The 20319-nt window shown below is 48.9% G+C and overlaps 2 protein-coding genes across 3 annotated transcripts in view; one reads left to right on the top strand and one right to left on the bottom strand.

Annotated features, from left to right (window-relative positions):
* The window catches only part of RNF152 (ring finger protein 152), a 76992-nt gene extending 61004 nt beyond the window's left edge, over nucleotides 1-15988 (bottom strand). For both annotated transcript variants that reach the window (XM_046024718.1, XM_046024720.1), the window contains exon 1: nucleotides 15622-15988. The gene's annotated coding sequence lies outside the window, so the exon portion shown is untranslated. The remainder of the gene's footprint in view (nucleotides 1-15621) is intronic.
* LOC123953926 (basic proline-rich protein-like) lies at nucleotides 14755-16101 on the top strand. The gene has a single exon (XM_046024368.1). It carries the CDS (start codon nucleotides 14755-14757, stop codon nucleotides 16099-16101), a length of 1347 nt encoding a protein of 448 aa, XP_045880324.1.
* Nucleotides 16102-20319: the final 4218 nt, after the last annotated feature.

A 20319-nucleotide genomic window follows, 5' to 3' on the forward strand; every position in this document is an offset into this window, starting at 1 on the left:
ATTACTCCCTACACTTCAGGAGCATCGCCAAATGCTACTTCTTGCATGAAGCCTTTTTAAATCCTTTAGCAGGAAGTAATCGCTCCCCTCCACACTCTAGTACCACTCATTTCACCCACTACCGCCTGGCACGCGGTTCCTGGTGTGCCTGTGTTCTTACTCCTACCGAGGGGACCTCCTCGAGGAGCATCTCTGTAGGAAAATAATCAAACCAACATGCTAGGTTAGTACTTCCTTAGGAGGAAGCATGGCGCCAAGAGTAATGGAAGACACAAGAGCATCCGCTGACAGCTAAACTGGGAAATTATGCTCCAACAATGCAAAAACAAAGTGATAATATCCGTCACTCTTTTTAACCATCATATACAGATGTTCATTGAATTCATGAAAATACAGAACATCTCGGAGAAAAGGAGTCTCCTGAACAGAATGAGGAATGTGAGGCAGCACACGGATATATCTTACAGCCTCAACTCCAGAGCCATGTGGAGCTGAGTTCTAATCCAAGTTCTGGCATTCATGCACTCTGTAACCTTGGCATGTCATGCAGCCTCAAGTTCTTGTAAAGAGGCAAATTAAAATGGAGATTAAAAGTACCTTCCCCTTCAGACTGTAGTGACAATAAGGCACGCACTATGCAAAACACTTAGAGCCTGGAATATAACTATCCAGGTTACCTGGTCTTATTATGGTGCAAATGTTCTATATGGGGGAAGAAAACCCCACAAGAATCACAGACTTGGTAGTTAAGATGTCTAGCAGGATTTTTACTAGAAAGGAAGACTTCACCATCTTAAAATTGTCAGTCCACATTGGCTCTCTTCCTGACAGGGAGTCTCTGGCTGATTTGACAGGTGGGGTGAAATTCACAGGGGGGGAGGCAGAGGGGGCTGGGGATGGGGGCAGCCGGTGGGCGGGGCAGAGGTCTCTGTACCACGGAGTGAATGTTGTGCAAACAGAGCAGGCACCCGGCCACTGAACCAGACACAAAGCCTTCAGCCGTCAAGGGTCTCACGCACAAACAGCCATTGTCTCCCACAAACAACCCAGCCGCTGTCACCCAGATGGGGGCCAAATGAAACCATGGGACTTATGCATTTTGGTCTGTGGCTCTGTGTAGAGACAACCACAGACAGATACTATTAATTGCTGCACAAGAAATCCAGAACTAGGCCCTGAATCTGGCCCGATAAGCAAGCTTTTGGGGTCAGATTTTTAAAGGACACGAATCCACAGCATCCAGATGGACTATGCAAATATGAGTCTGCTTCGAGGCCTAGCACATCATACGGCAACTTATTAATTAATGGTGTGGGGAACAGCTGTGACTGCAGGGTATCCACATCTGTCATCCCCCTCCCCCAAAATGTGAAAATGCATTACACAAAAACTGCCACAAATAAACGACCTGAACCCGGACCACAGGCCCGCAGTCCCACACGGTGAAGTGAAACCTGCCAGGACGTTGGAGGTTTTATTACTTTCTACTAAAATTATTTATAGCTCAAAATTGCTTATTCTTGACCTGTCAGAATTACCAGAGTAGTGGGATCCCAAACTCACATTTCTTCTCGTCTTAGTTTCTGACAAAATCTAGAAATTAACAGAATTATAGCACTAAGGCTGATGCCTTACAAGAACCAACAAAAATACTGTCCCTTTCTCCATGGCTGGAAGGTCTGTTTTTACTTACGACCTGGAATCCTGGCATGGCTGCTTCACTGAGGTGAAATGTCCATCCAAATGTCAGGGAAGGTGAGGCAGGGGAGACTGACTGTCAGAATAAATACCCCCAAATCTCAGCAGCCTAATGCCTCACATGGTGTAACCCCTTCTTCACGCTGCATTCCACTCTGCTTGGGGAGGGAGGCTCTGCTCCACACAGTCATTCGGGCTTCTCCCATCCTGTGGCTTCTCCATCCTTTGGCTTCTCCCATCCCGTGGCTTCTCCCATCCTGTGGCTTCTCCCATCCCGTGGCTTCTCCCATCCCGTGGCTTCTCCATCCCGTGGCTTCTCCCATCCCGTGGCTTCTCCCATCCCGTGGCTTCTCCCATCCCGTGGCTTCTCCCACCTTGTGGCTCCATCACAGCCCAGGGCTTCACAGTTCTCCCCCGCCCCGCCCCCCCCCCCCCCCACGCAGCTGGCCAGCAGACCAGAAAGAGAGCAAATGTGGAAAAGGCCCTCCCCCCTGAGCTGCCTCTCATTTCCACACACATCCCATGGGTGAGAATCAGTCACATGCCTCTGCCCCCCCCCCATGTGGAAAGTAGTCCAGTACAGTGGTTGTCAACTCTGTGGAGGCAACTGTGACTCCCAGGAGACTGGCAATGTCTGGAAACATCTCTGTCCTAACGAGGCAACTGGCACTCAGTGCGTAAGGTCCAAGGGTGCTACTGGACACCCCGCGGGGCATAGGTCAGTCTCCCCGCAACAAAGAACCATCTAGTCCCAAATGTCAACAATGCTGAGATTGTGGTAAGCATCCAGCCACTCCCCACCATCACAGGACATGTCAATGCTCAGGTCTACCGCCATCTGTCACTAAGATACACTCTCATCAATCCCAAGGAATCCACATTTCAAGTTTGTTCATTCATCCGCTTGTTTGTTCCTCCGTCCATTCATCTGAACTCCTGAACAAGACAAGGTCCCTGCAGTCAGAGAATTCTCTAGTGGAGCAGGAGAGCAACCAGAGATAAGGACGATTAAAAAAGAACAAATGGAAGGAACACTAATTCTTCCTCAGAGGGTTGGAGGAGAATCCATAGAGCGGACGGAATGGGACAGAAGTCTTGAAGGAAGCAGATACTTACAGCTTTCCATGGAGACAAGGCATTTTTGTGCGAAGGGGGAAGGCATTCCAGGAAGAGGGAACTCCATGAACAAAGGAATGGCAAGATGAAAGGATAGGACTTATTCCCGTTTTGGTGTGGGGCAAAACAGTAACGAGGGGAGGAGGGCTCGCCCACCAATGGCCATTGTAAGAAATGCTTTTTTGTTTGAACAATATTTTTTAGTAGCGTATTCATGAAAGTCTTAAGCTCCCAGCTATGCACACTGGCTTTCAGTCAAGTAGCCCTTCAAGAAACAATTCCCACCACCTAACTGCATAGAAACGTGTCAGCACAGGGCAGAGCTCAGAGAATAGTCGGAAATCGCACTGCAAATTTCCCAGCAGAACTCATCACCAACTCTTTCAAACCACACGGCCCCAAAGTCACCATCAGACTGATTCAGGGAGATGCGCACCCAAATCATCCATCTTTGTTCGCAGGGAAAGAAGCATGCAGGACTCAGATGGCTTCCTGAGTTCTACCACACTGAACCCATTTTTTTTAAAAAGGACTTAACTGCTTTTTTCAATCCCGAATCCTAGCCGTGGATGTGGCTCCCAGGGCTGGAGGTTAAGAGCAGACCCCGCCAGCTCCTTATCCCAGCTCTGGCATACACTCGCCGTGTGACCTTGGGCAAGTCCCCTAACTTTCCAGGATCCACTCAGATAACATGCTTAAAGCAGTTAGCCCTGAGCCTGAAGCCTATAATACATGTTATCTGCTATCTCTGTACTAGAGTTATTCCCCCCAACTCCCGAGAAATGCACTGTGGAATCCAACAGTTTGGGAAGGAGAACAATGGATAAAGTTCCATGTCATTTTGTAAAACATGCATTATTAATAACAATGTCAATTTGCTTCGGGCAAGATGCTTTTAATTAAGAAGTCAATACCACCATGTAAACACCAGTCTTTCTTCATTTTGAAGCTAAAATTGAGTCTAAAAAATACCACACTCCTACATAATTATTAACCCCCTTATTCGCTTAACTCACTTTTCTTCCCTCCAACTGTTGTCTCTCTTTCTCCTTTTCTCATTTTCACTGTGATCAGCTCTGGGAAAACAAAGTGTATTTAGCTGTTAAGTACTATAGATTATATCGAACGACGCCAGTCACCTAGCACTAAAAAGCCTCATAAAAGGGAGAAATTTGTTTCTTTACAAGTCAGAATCTCGAAGGAGGAGTTAAGCTGAAGGAGGTGAACTCCAGAACCCAGAGGAGCGTCAGCCGGAGCCGAGCGGCCTCCCCCTCTGCCTAGAATCACGGTGAACACCCCACTCTTGGGGGGGGGTGTCCTAGGTGAACACAGGCGAAGCCCCAGTCACCTTTACTCATAGGCGCCGTAGAGCCAAATGGCGCTGTCCTTTGCGGTAAGTCAAGGACAAGGAACAAAATGAAAGCCAAGGCGACCAGATGACTGAGGCTGAATTCCATTTACACTTCAAAATTGATTATCACTGCCCTCCTAATTTACAAGGAATTCTAAGTTGTCTGGACAGCATCTCTTTTTCAATTTCCATTCCAGACTGGCCTTGATTCCTGAGAATGTTATTTTAAGGAGCACATTAAAAAGAAGCTTTGGCACCACCACGAACAGGTTCCACAAATAAGACCTAATAAATCTGGGGTAAAACTTCACATATTCCTTTTAACCTCTTAGTGAAGACATTTTTTCTCGCAAATCAAGGAGCTTCTTGTTGGGAAGAATGACGGCGCTAAGATGCAATTCTCAAACACCGCGTTTATTACCGTAACATAAACTCAAGGTGTGTGAACGATTAATTTTGGATAGCTCTGACTCTGCTGTTGGAAAAAAGTAAACGAGTGATTCTGCAAAAAATGAAACAAAACAAAGACCCAAAAAACTAAAAAACCAACAAACAAAAACACTAACTCTTTGAACTAATATTTTAACATTTGCATGTAGAAATAAGGGCAATTTATAAAATGCATTCTGGGGGCGCCTGGGTGGCTCAGTGGGTTAAAGCCTCTGCCTTCAGCTCAGGTCATGATCCCAGGGTCCTGGGATTGAGCCCCGCATCAGGCTCTCTGCTCAGTAGGGAGCCTGCTTCCCTTCCTCTCTCTCTGCCTGCTTGTGATCTCTGTCAAATAAATAAAATCTTAAAAATAAAATAAAATCTTAAAAAAATAAAATAAAATAAAATGTTTGCCTGTAAGTTTCCCCTTCCATAGACAAACTATTTACCTTTTTCTCAGAGGAAGCAACAGGCCCTGAAGAAATCTGGCTTATCAGGAACCAAAATGAGTATTTCTCAGAGCCATGGTGATTACCCAGGAATCTGAGTTGAAAGAGTGACGTAAATGTCTAGCAATTGCCCTCAGGTGCTCAGTGCCCCGGGTCTACAACTAGCAAACTAATTACTGTTTTGGTAATTTGCTGCAGGTCCTAATGTCCCCAGATAAATAGTTACACTTCCTAAGAAGAAACAGAACACAAAGGGTTATCACCGGAGGCATCAGCTAAAGACCAGAAAAATCTGTGGCTAATCCAAGGGCCTTATCAGTTGCCATCAACCCATGTGCTAGTAATGGAGATTCAGAAAGAGAGAATGCAGACAAATTGGCCCCCAGGTTCCAGATACCCCACTCCCGAGGCAGGAGCAAGGCCTGCTTCCCTTCCCAACCCCTACTTGGAATGAACAGACTGGTCAGGAAATCGCTCCCTTAACTCGAGGAAAGCACAGGGCAATGGGTGCGCAGGCACTCGGTCACACTACAGTTATGTGCACAACATGCACATGTTCCAGAAGCACCCGAGCGTCAAACAAAAGACAAGGCAACTCATCGGCTGGTGTCATGTGGTTCCACCAAAAAGAAGAACAACAATCAGTCAAGAGAAGCAATAGTTCATACATGGACACCCTCCAGGTTGCAGCAGAAGGGACCCAGAGCGGATAGACGGTCATGCATTTTCAAGGAAGCCATCCGAGGGCCCAGACTGAAATCCTGCAAGGATCAGCAACCCGGCCCTGAACTGGAACCCAGCCCTCAAGGTCATTTCTCAAGATTAAATTGCACCCTTCCTTCAACAAGTACTTATTAAATAGCCACTGTGTACCAAGCCCTGTGCAAAAATCCTTCCAGGCACAACAAATATTACAGCTTAAAGAACATTTTTAAAAGATCCCGTTAACTTTATAGTTCTATCATATAGCCTAGTTGCCTTTCTTGCCTGTGCTAAAGACATCTCTTCTTTAATAAAAATAACGTCAATAATAATAAAGATCCTATTCCAAAAAGCACATTCAGAAAGAAAAGGACTGACAAAACCAACTGCCTTCTGCAGGCTTGTCCAGGCCAGCCCTCTGCTGCCTCTCTTCTGAGGATGGCTGCCTCTCTAACCGTGGGAAATGTCCACAAAGCCTGCTTCAGGGAGAACAAAAAAACAGACGAGGACAGGACCCCTCGGTAGGGTGACCAAGTAATGCTGGGCTTCCTGGGGCCTTTCTGGTTTTGAAACAGAAAGTCCCTCACCCTGGGTATCCTCTTAGTCCTGGACAAGCTGAATCGGTGGGTCATCCTACCTCCCAAGAAACCAGACCCTGGAAACCAGACCCTTCCTTGTCTGGCCTGGGAGGACTGAGGTCCCAGGAAAAAGGAGGCTGGTGCCCTTGAAGGAAGGCCGGACTGCCCGCGGGCTGTCCCAGAGCCTCTCTGCTTCCTCCAGCCTCCTCCTGAGAAGGCCGATCATCCTAAACTCCACGCCATTTAGGCAAAACGCTACAAAGACTCTCCAATGACAAGACTCTGACGCCATGACATACAAAGCAAATCCCCATAAAAATGCCGGAGGACGTAGGTATTTGGATGTGGTTATCTTCATGGCTAGTTAAAGAGCTTCTGCAGCGTAAAGCACAACTGTTCATCCCGAGATTTCCAGATTTCAACATCACAACTGGTGGATGGCAGATGCCGAGTGAAAGGGACAGTAGTAACAGCCGCCATTAATGTAGCATTTACGATGCACAGGCCAACACGCTAAGCAACTTATGCAAATGAACTAACTTACTCTCGAACAGCTCAGTGAGGTTGACTGTCCTCCATTTTCCAGACAAAGAAACCAAAGCTCAGTCAGACTTTATTTACTCAAGGTCATTAAGGGCAGAGCCAACACCTGAACCCAAACCCATCTTGCTTCAAATATGCCATATTTTTAATCACTCAACTGACTTAGGATCCGGGAAGATGGGTATGTATGGTAAAGAATCAAGAATTCAGGAGGATGAGTATCAGAAACATTTCTTTTATTCTGTCCCCTTTTAGCTTCGCCACTGCAAAACAAAACAAAACACAAATTAATTACAAGTTAAGTTTGTACATTAAGCTAAGGCAAGGGTTTTACTTAGAACTGTGCAGAACTGTGCCTAGCAAATGGCAGGAACTTATCTGAATAAATTGAATAATTTAATACAATCGTATACCTAATACAGGGTTGACGCCTTTGATTCTGTGTTTCAAATGCTATTTTACCCATCACCAAAGGTGAACAGGTGGATTCTGTTTCTCAGTTGTTAGGTTTCTCAATCGTCGACGTGCTGGAGTAGGACCGGATGGACAAGTGCTTGCCCCACGTAAAGATGGCTCTCTACCTGTACGGTTGAATAAGCTATCACTCACTCACAACGACCGTGATCCTTAGGTCACGTGCAACAAAGGGGCAAATTCTCCAAACGAGGTACAGAGATCTATCCACATTCTCCCCAACCACTTTTAACCTCGTATTAACCTGCAAGGAAGCAATTTACAAACCCACCCCAGAGCAATACAACTGGAAAAGAATATCACACCAAACACTTTGTTTTTTGAGACACTGATCTCAGCTCCATTCATCAGCCCTCAAACTGAGAACATTATTTTGATGTTAATGTATCCGTGGCCATTTTCTCCAAAGCAGCTAAACACATTTCCTCTTTCATAATAACGCTATCCGTAATGATCAAGCATTCCAAGGCTTAGCGTTTCTATCATGTGAGTGAATATTCCAAAATCAAAAGAGGTAGAGCAAACCAGATATCTATCCCAAAGGCACTTTGGGATAATTACAAAGGGAGACATGGCAGCCCATTGGACAACTGCCGCCCACTATGGTCAAATCCAAACAGCACGGTCTGCTTCTTGAGACTGTGGGGTAGCCTTGAGATCATGGGACGTAAGTTTTCTATGTCCCCCGAGAAGATGTTTTTGTGTGTACTCTTGTTGTGTTGGAAGAAGCAGACAAACAGAAGCTGAAAAACAGATTACCAATACAATACAATAACAGTTCCTTTTGTTAGAGTGACAACCCTCAGTGAGAACATTTACTTCCCAACCGCTGAAATGCACATGAAGCTTGGCAACTCTAATTTGATTCATCGTTATTAATGCAAGTAGGGGAAGCTCTTAAAAAGAAGTTTCCCTCAGGGTCAGCTGGGCTTCCAGTTCTTGGCTTCAGTTCAGGACATGGTCTTGGGGTCCTGGGATCGTGCCCTGTGTTAGGTTCTGTGCTCAGCGGGGAGTCTCCTTCTCCCTCTCTGCTCCTCCCCCACATCCACTCACACTCGTGCTCTCTAACAAATAAAGAAAGTCAATCAGGAAAAAAAAAGTTTCTGTCTTCTTAACTTCCTTTAAGTCTAAGGCCAAAAGCATCTCTAATTCCTTTATCACAGGAGGTCAAAATCATTTCTGGGCTGTCAAAGATTCATCAATGATTGAGTATGTATTGAGCCCTTATGTTGTACTAACATGGTGGGGAATACAAAATAGGTTCAAACCTCATCCAGTATTCATCTCTAAGGAGCTTGCAAGAGAAATGAGATGTTGCTGGTTTCAGTCCCTACATCCACCAGCTCCAAGGCCCCCTTGGAGGAAACTGTACCCCTCACCCTCTCCCCCAGCTAAGCAGTGACTAGAAAAATCCCATTCACATCCTGGGATATCTTTTCAGTATATCGCCCTTTATCTGAATGAGCTTGAGTGGGTTTCTGTTCTTTGGGATTAAAAAGAAAGAAAAAGACTAGGGTACTTGGGTGGCTCAGTCAGTTAAGCACCTACCCTTGGCTCCAGTCATGAGCCTAGGGTCCTAGGATTGAGCCCGGCGTCAGGCTCCCTGCTCAGCGAGGAGTCTGCTTCTCCTTGTGTACCTCCCCTCTACTTGTGCTCTCTCTCTCTTCTCGAATAAAAAGGAAAAGAAAAAGACCCCTCCATCTTAGGTGATAACACAAGACCATCTATGATAAGTGTCCTTTGTAGAATGAATGAACGTTGAATGAAATGAGGGATGAATGCGATTTTGCCAGGGAACTTTGCAGGAGTGAAGGACTGCTATGGGCTAAAGTGACAGAGTTAAATTTTTTAAAAGAGTTAAGAGCCAAATCACACCTTGAGTGACAGAGTATAGGGAGAGGACATTATAGGCCACAGAATATTCCAGAATTTTAAACAGGCTATGCAAAACATTTCAGGGACTAGAGGCTTCACCATCCCAGCTAATCATAAACTCAGGCAGAGCAAAAGTTAGGGATGGCCTTGAAGTCTTGAGTCTAGGTGGGGAAAGCCTTAAAGGGAAGAGTAAAATACAAGAACTTCATCCCCCAAAGACAGAAGCCACCGAAAAGTATTAAGCAAGGGACTGAACACTTTAAATGGCCTACTCTCCTAAGGGTACCAGCATTTGGTCATATGGATTGGGGTGGGAAAGCCAGGAGGTAAGGGTACCCACTCTTACAGTCCAGGGAGAAATAAAGTCCTCCGCTGGGAGACGGTAGTGAGGACAGAAATGAAGGGAGGCAGGGGAACTGTCACTAAGGAGGGACAGTTCCTCAGTTCATCAACAGAATCCCAATATTCATGAGAACGCTCCCTATTTCCACGGTATCTGTCAAAGCTTTTGCCAAAATCTCATCAGTGACCAGAGAACGTCAGTGAGGAGTGTACTAAGTGTGCTTATCTGGAAAAGCGAGGCAGGAAAGTTATATTTCCTTGAGAGGTAGTCAGGAGGGACGAGAAAGCAAGCACGGGCACAGAACACAGCGCCCCCAAGACCCCGCTTCAACAGGTCTCTGCCCCTCCCCGCGGCATTTGACCAATGAAGTTGCATGAAGTCTGGTAGCCCAGGGAGCCTGTGTACCACAGTAAGTTTTAACCTGCATGTTAAATGTTTGCAAAGAGTGGGAATGAACAAATCCAGTGGCAAATAAGACACCACGCTCTATTCACGCACCCCGCTCCCCGTAAGCCACAAGGAGCTCCCCCAACAATTCTACAAAAAAAATGTACTCCAGGCCTCAGCACCCATCGAGGGTCTAGGCCAGAAAACCACAGGCTTCAAGGACCACCCAAAGGAGAAACAGTCACACACAAACTGCTTGCTGCTGGCCTCAAGTCTTCCAGTGACAGTAAGTCAACCAGAAATCAAAAATCCTTAAACGTAAGAGTACTTCTTTTATCTAAATGCTGATTTCAATCACGAAGGCAGACTCCTGGAGTCCTGGCAGCTCACAAAGCCAAAGGGCCGGCAGGGAAGGAGCAGGAAAACCCACACCCTCCTCCCTTCCGGCTTTCTCAGCATTTCCACGGCTCCTGGGGCCAGGCATCCCATTCACTCCGCAAGTGTCCTCAACCTGGTCCGTGGACAAATCATGAAATTAACTAAGTGGTGGGCACTCAGAGGCCAAACAAAACACAGAAATGTCTTCCGGAGCTTCCCAAATGTATTTCGAGACTAGTCTCTCAGGGCTTCATTTTCCCTCCTGCGGGGGTCTGTGCTTGCCCTCGGCCCAACCCCAAGCACGCTGGTGGGTTCCTGGAGGTCGTGCACCGGCTGTATTTGGTTCTCCTTGCAGGCTTCTCAGCCACTCATTTCCCACTTTCCCTGCCTTTGGGTGCAACACTGTGTCACTCAAGGGAAGCAAAGGGCAGCTTCTGCATTCTTAGGCTAACACTGATGTCCCCTAGTCACTGTGACTCAGGGGCCAGCTGTCATTTCACCGTATCACCTGTCTAGGGAGAGCTTTTTAAAAAAATGACTTCAGCAAGAGAGGTGATTACTGAGCCAGGAGCAATACAAAATATTTTGTTAAATTCCACACGTAGGCCGAAGGTACTTCTCAAATCCTAAAAGTTCTAACCCATGCATGCATTAATCACAACATGAACAAAGATATTTTGAGGAACCAGCGCTTCTGACAGCAAAATCTCTCTACAAGCCACCAATTAGTTAACCTGCTGCCCCTTGTGCACCCAATTGTTTTGAGGGACAATGCAACAAGGCAGGCTTTAAAACTTACCACCCTCTTTGTCAACATGGTTGCTGATGGGAGCATGAATGTCCCAGAACTCTCTAGGTGTTCTGCAGGTCCCATGACCAGAAAACGCCGCTCATCCAAAGTGCTTTTTCTAAACCTCAGAGTAACAAGGGGGTAACTCAAGGCCACCCTACACACATTCCTGCCCCCTCGCAATCTTCTCTGCGGCCCGGCAGTCTTTGCTGTGCGATGCCACCCCCTATGTGACTCTAGGCCCACCGCAACTCCTTTCCTACCCAGGCTGTTCCAAACAAACTCAAGAAGTCTCAGACAAGAGGCAGACGGTGAGGGAAAGTTTGTAACAGCTCTCTGTTACATAATGCTAAGCACAGAACCTCCTAGAACTAGCCCTACAACCATCTCCTGGCCTATCACATCAGAATAAACAACTACTCAAAACAGGCAACAAGAGAGAACGTTATGGTTTTTTTAATTTGATGGTCAGTGTACAATCGTATCAGTAAATATAATACCAACACATCAGTAAATACCATGTCGGGGTAGAACCAGATTCTTTAAGATATTTTTCATTCATCTTTCAACTGATACTCTTGTAACACCCCATGTCTACAAAGCATGAGCTAGCCCCACCGAAAGACACTTTGTAACCTCATCTGGGCCACAGCACCTGTGGAAGTCATTGGTGATCACTCACCGCTACCCCTTTCTCAAGACAAGAGATGCCGAACTATGATTTCAATGGGGTTCTAGGACAAGTTCTGGCCAAAGCAATCTGAATCACTTCTGCGCCCGATCGTGTCATTAATACAATGAGATCCTCTAGTTTCCTTTCCAGCACTGCGCGCTCAAGATCACACCTGCATCAGTTTATGTCTTCGGGTGACTACGACGAGCAGGGCCTACACCTGCTGACCACGCCAGACACACTGCATGGGAAAGAAAGAAACTGTGTTTAACCACTGAGATTTCGAGGTGATTTCTTCCTGCAGCATAACCTAACCTAACTTGCCAATATTATCGCTGTTTCAAAACAGAGAGAACCCTGCAAAAGGTCCTCTCCCCATCTGTTTTCTAAATCAGGTAATACCAAAAAAGCAGAGTTTGTTTCAAACTTCAAGTCATTCTTTCAAATGTAGAGGGTGCAGACAGGACAGACAAGTTCAAGCAACTCGCAGGCAATAAGAAATGAAACAGAATGACCTTTCAACAATGGTGAGATCTAAACATGTGTGTGGAATTCAGCTCAAGAGTTTAAAGCCTATGAAAAAAAAGGTCACCTTCTGACAACAGGTCCAGTCACTTAGGAAGTAGTGATCTCCCCAATGAAAGAGGCATTCAATGGCCATAAGCTCCTCCCTCAGAAGTCCAATGCCACCCTTTGTTCCTCTTTCTTTAGCTTCCATCCAACTTAATTAAAATCAGGTCTCCCATAAGCTTCCTGAAGGTGGCTCATCTTTAGGTCTCCAGACAGTCTCCCCACCCGCCATCCCCTTGGCATTCTTCACAGAGACTATTATTTATCAGCTGCTCGACACCTACTGAACTGAATTAGAGGGAACATTCTGTAAGAAAGGTCTTGGGCCCTGGAGGCAAAGGTTGGTCTAATAACCCTCTAGGGTCCCCCACCCCACAGCTAAACACACTACTGCAGACATCTGGGGCTGGGGAGCCTCCACCTCAAGAAAGCAAAATAAGCATCAATATAACACTTTATTATGATTTATTACCACACAGCGCTTAAAACCACAGTACGCCGAACACTGCACTGTGGCTATCTTTGTTCTTGGACGTGCATTTACATGTACAGGCAGCTGTTCTCCCGTGTGGAATTCTGTGTGTGAGGTATTTATTTTTTCTATTAAAAAAAAAAAACCCCACACCCTTTGTTTCTATTGCATTATTACACTCCTTATTATCCCATCACGTGGCTTCTCCTCTTGCAGGAACACAGCACACACCCTGCGTTATTGCTGACATAAAAATTACTAGTCAAAATCCCTCTACCCTGGCACCATTACGAATCTGATCTTCCCAAAGCGGGGGCCTTTGTTCCAGCTGGGACCAGATACCTCCCTTACTTCCCCTGGTGATTCCCAGACGCTCGGAGTACAAGGATACATGCCAGTTGTCACTGACGTTTGCTTAAAGTCACCTTTCAAAACTACCCTAGAGGTGAATGACAAATCCTTCAAGTTTTTCCATTGTATTTTTCAAGGGATTTGGAGGGGAGGGGAAAGGTGTTGGGGGAATCTAACACAGACAGTGTGGGTACAGCCGCAGCTCAAGAGAGCTTGGGCCCTCAGCAATGCCTTCTTCCTACGAGATGAACCTTGAGGCCACCTCCATAACCACTCTTATTCTCTCCTCCTGGTGCAGATGCCAGGACTCTGCCCTCTAGGAGAGAATGCCAATGCCAAGGTGATCTGACGCGTCTGAAGGTTACATTTTCATTGAGCCCCGTCAAGATAATCCCAGATTTCATTAGGCTGACACCAGAACAGAGCTATCCTTGGAAAGAAAGGAACAGGGCAGAGTTTTTGGAAAAGAACCAAGCACCTAAAGATAAAATGCAGACGGAGAGCCTAATGGTTCCTGGCTATGTAAATGGAAACTTAACTAAAGCGCCCTTTCTCTGTTCTCTTTCTGCTCCCCCAACTGCCCTCCGTTCCACCTCCCAGGAACTTACTGCTGTCCCTCCTGATACTGCAAACACTATTACAATGAAGGCTTGCAGGAGAGACATAATTTCCTAAGAAGGTTACAACATTTGACCAATGCCCTAATTGAGCACTGGTCAAATTTACAATCGGCCTCACAATGATACCTTTCAACAAGCGATATCCATGAACAGACTGAAGCCAAAATATATTACTACAGATAAGAAAGCGGGCATCTATCCAAACCCCACGTTCAGATACAATTGCCCATGTACTGAATATATCAAAATTCCCATCCATGGAAACCCGGCGGAATTGATTCAACCCCAAACGCACCCTGCCCTCAACGACTTCTTGCAAAGGAAGGTTTCAAGTCATTTGAAATTTCTTTCTCAGAACCAGGAGTTAGCAGCAGCCCCCACGGCTCCGCCACACAGACTGCAAAGGAATGGTGTGATGCAGACACCCCCCCAGTCGGCCCCACGCAAAAACTGTTGGCCCCAATGACCCAGAGACACCCAGGCGGCTACCCAGACTGCTGGGGGTTACCTGAATCTGTCATCAAGTCCCTTTCACCCCCTTCTGCGTGATGACATCAAGTGGAAATGGTACGCGTTTGGAAGGCAAGAGGCTGACAAGCAGGAAGCACAATTGAGCCCGAGCTTTGTTCAGCCTGCAGTGAAAGAAATTCAAGCACCCTCCCCGGCCGGCGGCGGCGGAGTGGGTGCGCTGGGAGGCGGAGGGAGGCGGCGGAGGTGTGGGGAGCCCGCCAGCCGCGGAGGGGGCGTAACGCTTCCTAATTGTCTCTATAGGATAAATACCCCCTCCCCCCACACCGCTGCAGTCTCCCCCGCCCCCAAGTTCTCCTCCGGTGGCAGAGCTTCCACCAGCAACTCTGACCCCTTAAAAGAGAAAGAAACACGAGAAGGCGTAGAATAACATCTCGGGGCAAAAGACACACTAGCAAAATATACTAGTCAACCGGGTTCTCGGGGAATGCGGGGCGCCGGGTCACCCGCCCAGACAGACACACCGGCGCTGCATACGCGAGCATCCTTTCCCTCGCCCCCGTCCGCCACCTCATCAAGTCCCTGTCACTGTTTTGCCGATGTCTCCACTCTTTCCAAAACCACGCAGCGCTCCCCCCGCCCCACCCCCACCCTAAGCGGGATCGGGGACCGCCGCCTCGCGTGCAGCGTCCCACGCGTCCAGCCTGCTTTGTCCTGCCGCTGCCCTTCCAGGAGCAAGCGCCCCAGGCACGTGGGTCCGCACAAAGACCCCCACCATCTGGCCAGCCAGGACTCCCTCTCCTCCCGAGAGGGGTCCCGGGGCCGCGGAGAGGCGCGCGAGGGCAACTTCTGGGGGTGGGGACCTCGCTCGACTAGGGGCTTGCTAAGGGACCGTCCGGGGTGCGTGCGGGGTGGGGGCGCAGCTGGAGCGCGCGCGCACGTGCACCCTCCTGGACGCGCGCGGCGCGGGCACGAGACGCGCTCCCTCGGACTGGAGCTCCAGGGGGCATCCGAGGACTCCGCGGAGCGGCCGACAGCGCTGCTCCCCCGCCCCAGCCGCCAGCCCAACTCCGCCAGCGCTCGGGCGAAACGCAACTCCAGGGACCCCCTCCCCGGCGCCCCGGGACGGCCCCGCTGTGCGCTGCGCTCCCCTCCCCAGGACCCCTGCGGCCCGCCACTCCCATCCGCTGCCCCAAAGAAGCCCCCCACCACACCAGGCGGCGGCTCCCCTTCCCCGCTTCCCTGGCTCCGGGCGCGGCCGCGGTGGGGGCGAGGGCATCCATCCCTTCGCGCCCCTCTCGCCGCCCCTGACCCGGGAGGGGCAGAGCCGAGAAACAAACCGAAAGTCACCGACCTCCCTCTGCAGCGGGCTCCGGCGCTCCCTACGGCGGCGGCGGCGGCGGGAGCATCGCGGGGTGGTCCCGGCGCTCCCGCCACCCGCTCGGCCAGACGCGCGAGGCGGGCTGCGGGGCCGGCGCGGGAGGGGAGCGCGGCGTCCGCGCCAGCAGCCTGGGCTCCCGGCGCGGCCCTTCCGGAGGCGCCCCACCTGCCCGCTGCCCTCGGCGCTCCCGGTCGGACACCGCCGCCAGGCGCTCGGCTCCGAGCGGGAGCTTTTTGTGTCACCGCCCAGACTCAGGCACCGAGGGGGGGTGGGGGCGGGCTCCGCTCCCCGCGGCACCGCCCCTCCCCGGCGGCTCCACCTCCTCCAACCCCCGCGCCCCCCCCCCCCCACCCACCCACGGCGGCTGGTCCTGGACGTCCGTCTGTCAGTCCCGAGTCGCACCCCCGCCGCCCGAGAGAGGAGCTGCCCCACCCTGGCCCGCGCGCTCCCTAGGCCGTGCCCCAAGTGGCCAACCTGGGCCGGGACCTCGACGTCGTCTCTGCGCCGCGCGCGGTGAGGGGCAGGGGAGGGGGGACCTGAGCGGCGACCAGGTGTGAGACGATGCCGCGTTCAGCGGGCTGGAGGTCGGGCTGAGGCGGGGGCCGAGGCCGGAGGGGACCGGCGTGCGGCTCGCCACAGGGGAACCGAGCCGGGGAGTTGATACCGTCGCGTTTCCAGAAACTGCCCTGGCATCCGCGTCGCCGCAGATACTTTTGGCTGCCCCTAAAAGTTCACGCAATTCAAGCAGGGATCCATCCTGCTTTTGTGGAAGGGAAGACGTTTCCAGAGCAGCCCGAACGGATACCCCACCACCTGGCTCCCCGGGAGGGGGTGCAGGGGAGGAGGCGGGGGTTGGGAAGAGCGAGGTGCAAGTGCTGAGGGTTCCGTGACAGGTGCAGACCGCCGCGGCCCACCTCATTCTCCGCCTTGAAACCGAACTTCTACCTTAGGGAACATGCTTAGCATGACTAGTTCCCCCAAGAAAATATGAAGACGGTCTCTTGCCTCTCGGGTTGACTGCAGAACTGGGGAATGACGGAAAGGGGGTGGCTGGTAGAGGATGGTGTGCATGCTCCTTGGTGCCTTTTCCAAGGATTTCTATGCAGAATGAAGATCTAAAAGTCTGTTCCACGACTCTGAGAAGGATAAGCCCACCCACCCCTGAATGCCAGCACCAGGTTAACTGGATGTTTCCTCAGTTAAACAACAGAAAACACGAAGCCTTTTTCCTTGGCTCCTGGAATGGAGCTGCCTTTACGTCCTGCCGGCTTGTCCACAAAGAACGAACTCCCGTTCTAACCTTTCCCAAGAGCTCACGGAAGTGCTTCTGCCAAGAAAATGAAAAGGAGACCCTCCAAACCATAGAAGGGGGGGCTCTGAATGACCTAAATGCACTAAAACCTGTGCATAGTGTTTCCAAACGTGTTGTCACTAAGCACATACAGAAATCAGTCACCAAGAGACAGCTTTATGGCTTTATAGCTTGATGGCTGTCAGTCCTCTCTTGGGCTCCTAATTAAAGTGTTCACTTGGCTAACTCGTGTCCTTTTGTTCCCCAAAGTTATATCCTCACTGCACCTGGCAGCAGGGAAAGCTAGATGTGTGCTTTAAAAAAGCCTCAGGTATGGGGCGCCTGGGTGGCTCAGTGGGTTAAAGCCTCTGCCTTCCGCTCAGGTCATGGGGATCGAGATCAGCAGGGAGCCTGCTTCCTCCTCTCTCTGCCTGCTTCTCTGCCTACTTGTGTTCTCTGTCAAATAAATAAATAAAATCCTAAAAAAAAAAAAAAAAAGCCTCAGGTATCCTTGGGGTAGAAGGCTTCAGGAGTCTTTATTTTTGGCCTCCAATTCAGGGCAGAAAAAAAAATTTTTTTTTCAATGAGAAGCTAATGAGAGTATTGAAAACTTCCGATGTTGACCAGGAGCTTGGAATAGGATGATAAGTTATCACACCTCAAACATTTACTAGGAGAGTTTAGCCTATAAATATTATGATTACACAAGAAGTGACTTTAAAGACTACTTTTAAGAAGCTAATTTCAGGGACCAGTAATTATTCCAAAATATTGAAACTCTTTTTTTCAGCGTCTTTCAAAATGATTCTTTGGGAGGATTCAAGATTTCAGCCTGGTGTGGGGTAACTTTCATTCTTACTCATTCATTCCCGCTGGCTGGTATTTTAATTCATAACCCATCATGGGTGTTCTGCCTTCTGTCCAGTCTTGTAAAGCTGTCATGTAGAGAAGGTTAATTAACTGGGGCAGACGGGGATAGACCAGTTCTCAGACTAGTAGGGGGCAGCGCAGGGGCAAGCATCAACCCTTGGAGTCAGGGGAGGAGCAGGCAATGACCTGTCTGAACAAGATTCTTCAGCGAGGCGGTCCCAGGAGCAAAGCAGCTGCGACCAGGCAGTGTCCCCAGCTGCAAGCTGGCAGGCAGCATGCCCAAAGCTTCTCCAGCTCCAGACCAAGCCCCTGCCCATGGTGGGAGTAAGACGGAGTTCAAGTAGCATCTCAGGTCTTAAAGAACTAGGCTTCTCAGGATGGGCTCTGGGCACAAGATAAAATCAGATGGTCATGAAGGCATTCGACGAACATTCCTTGAGTATGGACTGTGTACCGGGAACTGGGCTCTAGAATCAGAACAGAGAAGAAAACAGACCCAAATTCCTGCCCTCAGAGAACACACATTCTAACAGAAAAAGCAGAGAATATACAACAGAATTACAGATAAAATGAATTATGTGTTGGGGTGAAAAGTAAAAGGGGAAAAAAGCGATCAGGAAAGTGGGTAATTAAGTCTCTGTGTGAGAAGAAGGCTGAAATTTCAGTTCAGTGGCCCGAGGGGGGCCCCTGAGAAGGGGGAGCCAGCTGCCGGAAGCGAGGGAGTAAGGCAGGCAGTAAACAGGGAAAGACTTGCCCTTATCAGACAGGGTATGAGAGATGGGTCTGTATTTCCCACGGGCAAAGGTTGAGCTACTAGGACTGGTTCACAAGGTCATTGAGACCAGCAACACTGACCAACATTTAGTCACCTGAAGTGGAACTAAAGTTGTTTAAATCCAGACAGGGATGAGTTCTTATCCACCTTTGTACCCACAGCATTGAGAAGGTTTATTGTGCTCAACAATCTTTATGGTTGATTGGCCTGAGCCCTTAAATCTCTGAGAACCTGGGATGGAGCTGAGGTAAATGTGGCCCATAAGACCAAGGACAGCCCTTGTGCTGGAGCCGAGACTTCCACAAAACCATGTGGTGATCTAGGGGCACCTGGGTGACGCAGCTGGTTAAGTGTTTGACTTTTGGTTTTGACTCAGATCATGATCTCCGGGTCCTGGCATCAAGGCTTGTGTAGGGGGCTCTGGGCTCAACACGGAATCTGCTTCAGCTTCCCTCTCCTTCTCCATCTGCCCCTCCCCAAGCTGGTACACACACTCTCTCTCATTCTCTCAAATAAAAAATAAATAAATCTTACCCCCCCCAAAAAAGAACATGATGATCTCTTTCATTGCTTTTTGTCACGTCTTATCGATCTTTAAAGGCAGGCTTATTTTTTACCTTCTACCCTGAGCACCTAACACATGAAGAGGGAAGGAGAGAAACAAGAGGAGAAGAAGGGAAAGCAAGAGGAAATTGGGACGGGAAACAAATCCTACTCAGCTTGCAACCTCTAAAGATCCTAATCCAACCCAAGAATGAGGGTGAGTTTTCTGTTTAACATGTATGAGTTTTATACATTGAAACTGCATCTTGAAATCGAATTAGGTAATAGTTGCACACTTAAAAACAAGGAGATTTTAAGGCTTGTAAATCCTACCTCAGCAAAGTTGTTTGAAAGCGCTGAAGAAGTACCCCATGTGGAGCCAGCTTTCACATGCTGTCAATGATAAGCCAAGGAGGCATATTCAACCAGACACATTATCGTCCTCCCTAATAGATGTTGAAACCAAACTGATTTGTGTGAAATAGCAGAAAATATATATATTGGTCTCTGCTCCCAGTTCCTGGCACAGAGCTCCTGAAACCCTTGTAATTTCCTAAGTGATAAGAGCACTAGGAGTATCTTTTGTTCTATTATTTGGCCTTTGACCCCAGTTCCTGACAGGAGTTCCTATACCCCTGGGAATTTCCTGGGGGATGGGAATGTCTTTTGTTCTAATGAGGTGACTCTTGGTAGGCTCCTGGGTGAGTGCTGGTCAGCACAAGGACCAAGCCATGATGAGAAGCTTGGAATTTTCAGCCCCAGCTCCCCTTCTTCAGAGAGGGGAGAGCAGCTGGAAATGGATTTAATACATGATCCTAGGGGTGCCTGGGTGGCTCAGTGGGTTAAAGCCTCTGCCTTAGACTCAGGTCATGATCCCAGGGTCCTGGGATCAAGCCCCTCATCCGGCTCTCTGCTTGGCGGGAGGCCTGCTTCTCCCCTTCTCTCTCTGCCTGCTTCTCTGACTACTTGTGATTTCTGTCTGTCAGATAAATAAATAAAATCTTTTTAAAAATGTTACTAATACATTTATAGGATGTATTACATCTATAGGATGAAGCCTCCATAAAAGTCCCCAAAGTACAGAGTTTGGAAAGCTTTCGGGTAGCTGAATATGTGGAGGTCTGGGGGGAAGAGATCCACGGAGAGGACATGGAAACTCCCAGCTCCTTCCCATCTTCCTTGCCTTACACGT

Source organism: Meles meles, chromosome 12 (assembly GCF_922984935.1).
Source record: "Meles meles chromosome 12, mMelMel3.1 paternal haplotype, whole genome shotgun sequence".
Taxonomy (NCBI): Eukaryota; Metazoa; Chordata; class Mammalia; order Carnivora; family Mustelidae; genus Meles; species Meles meles.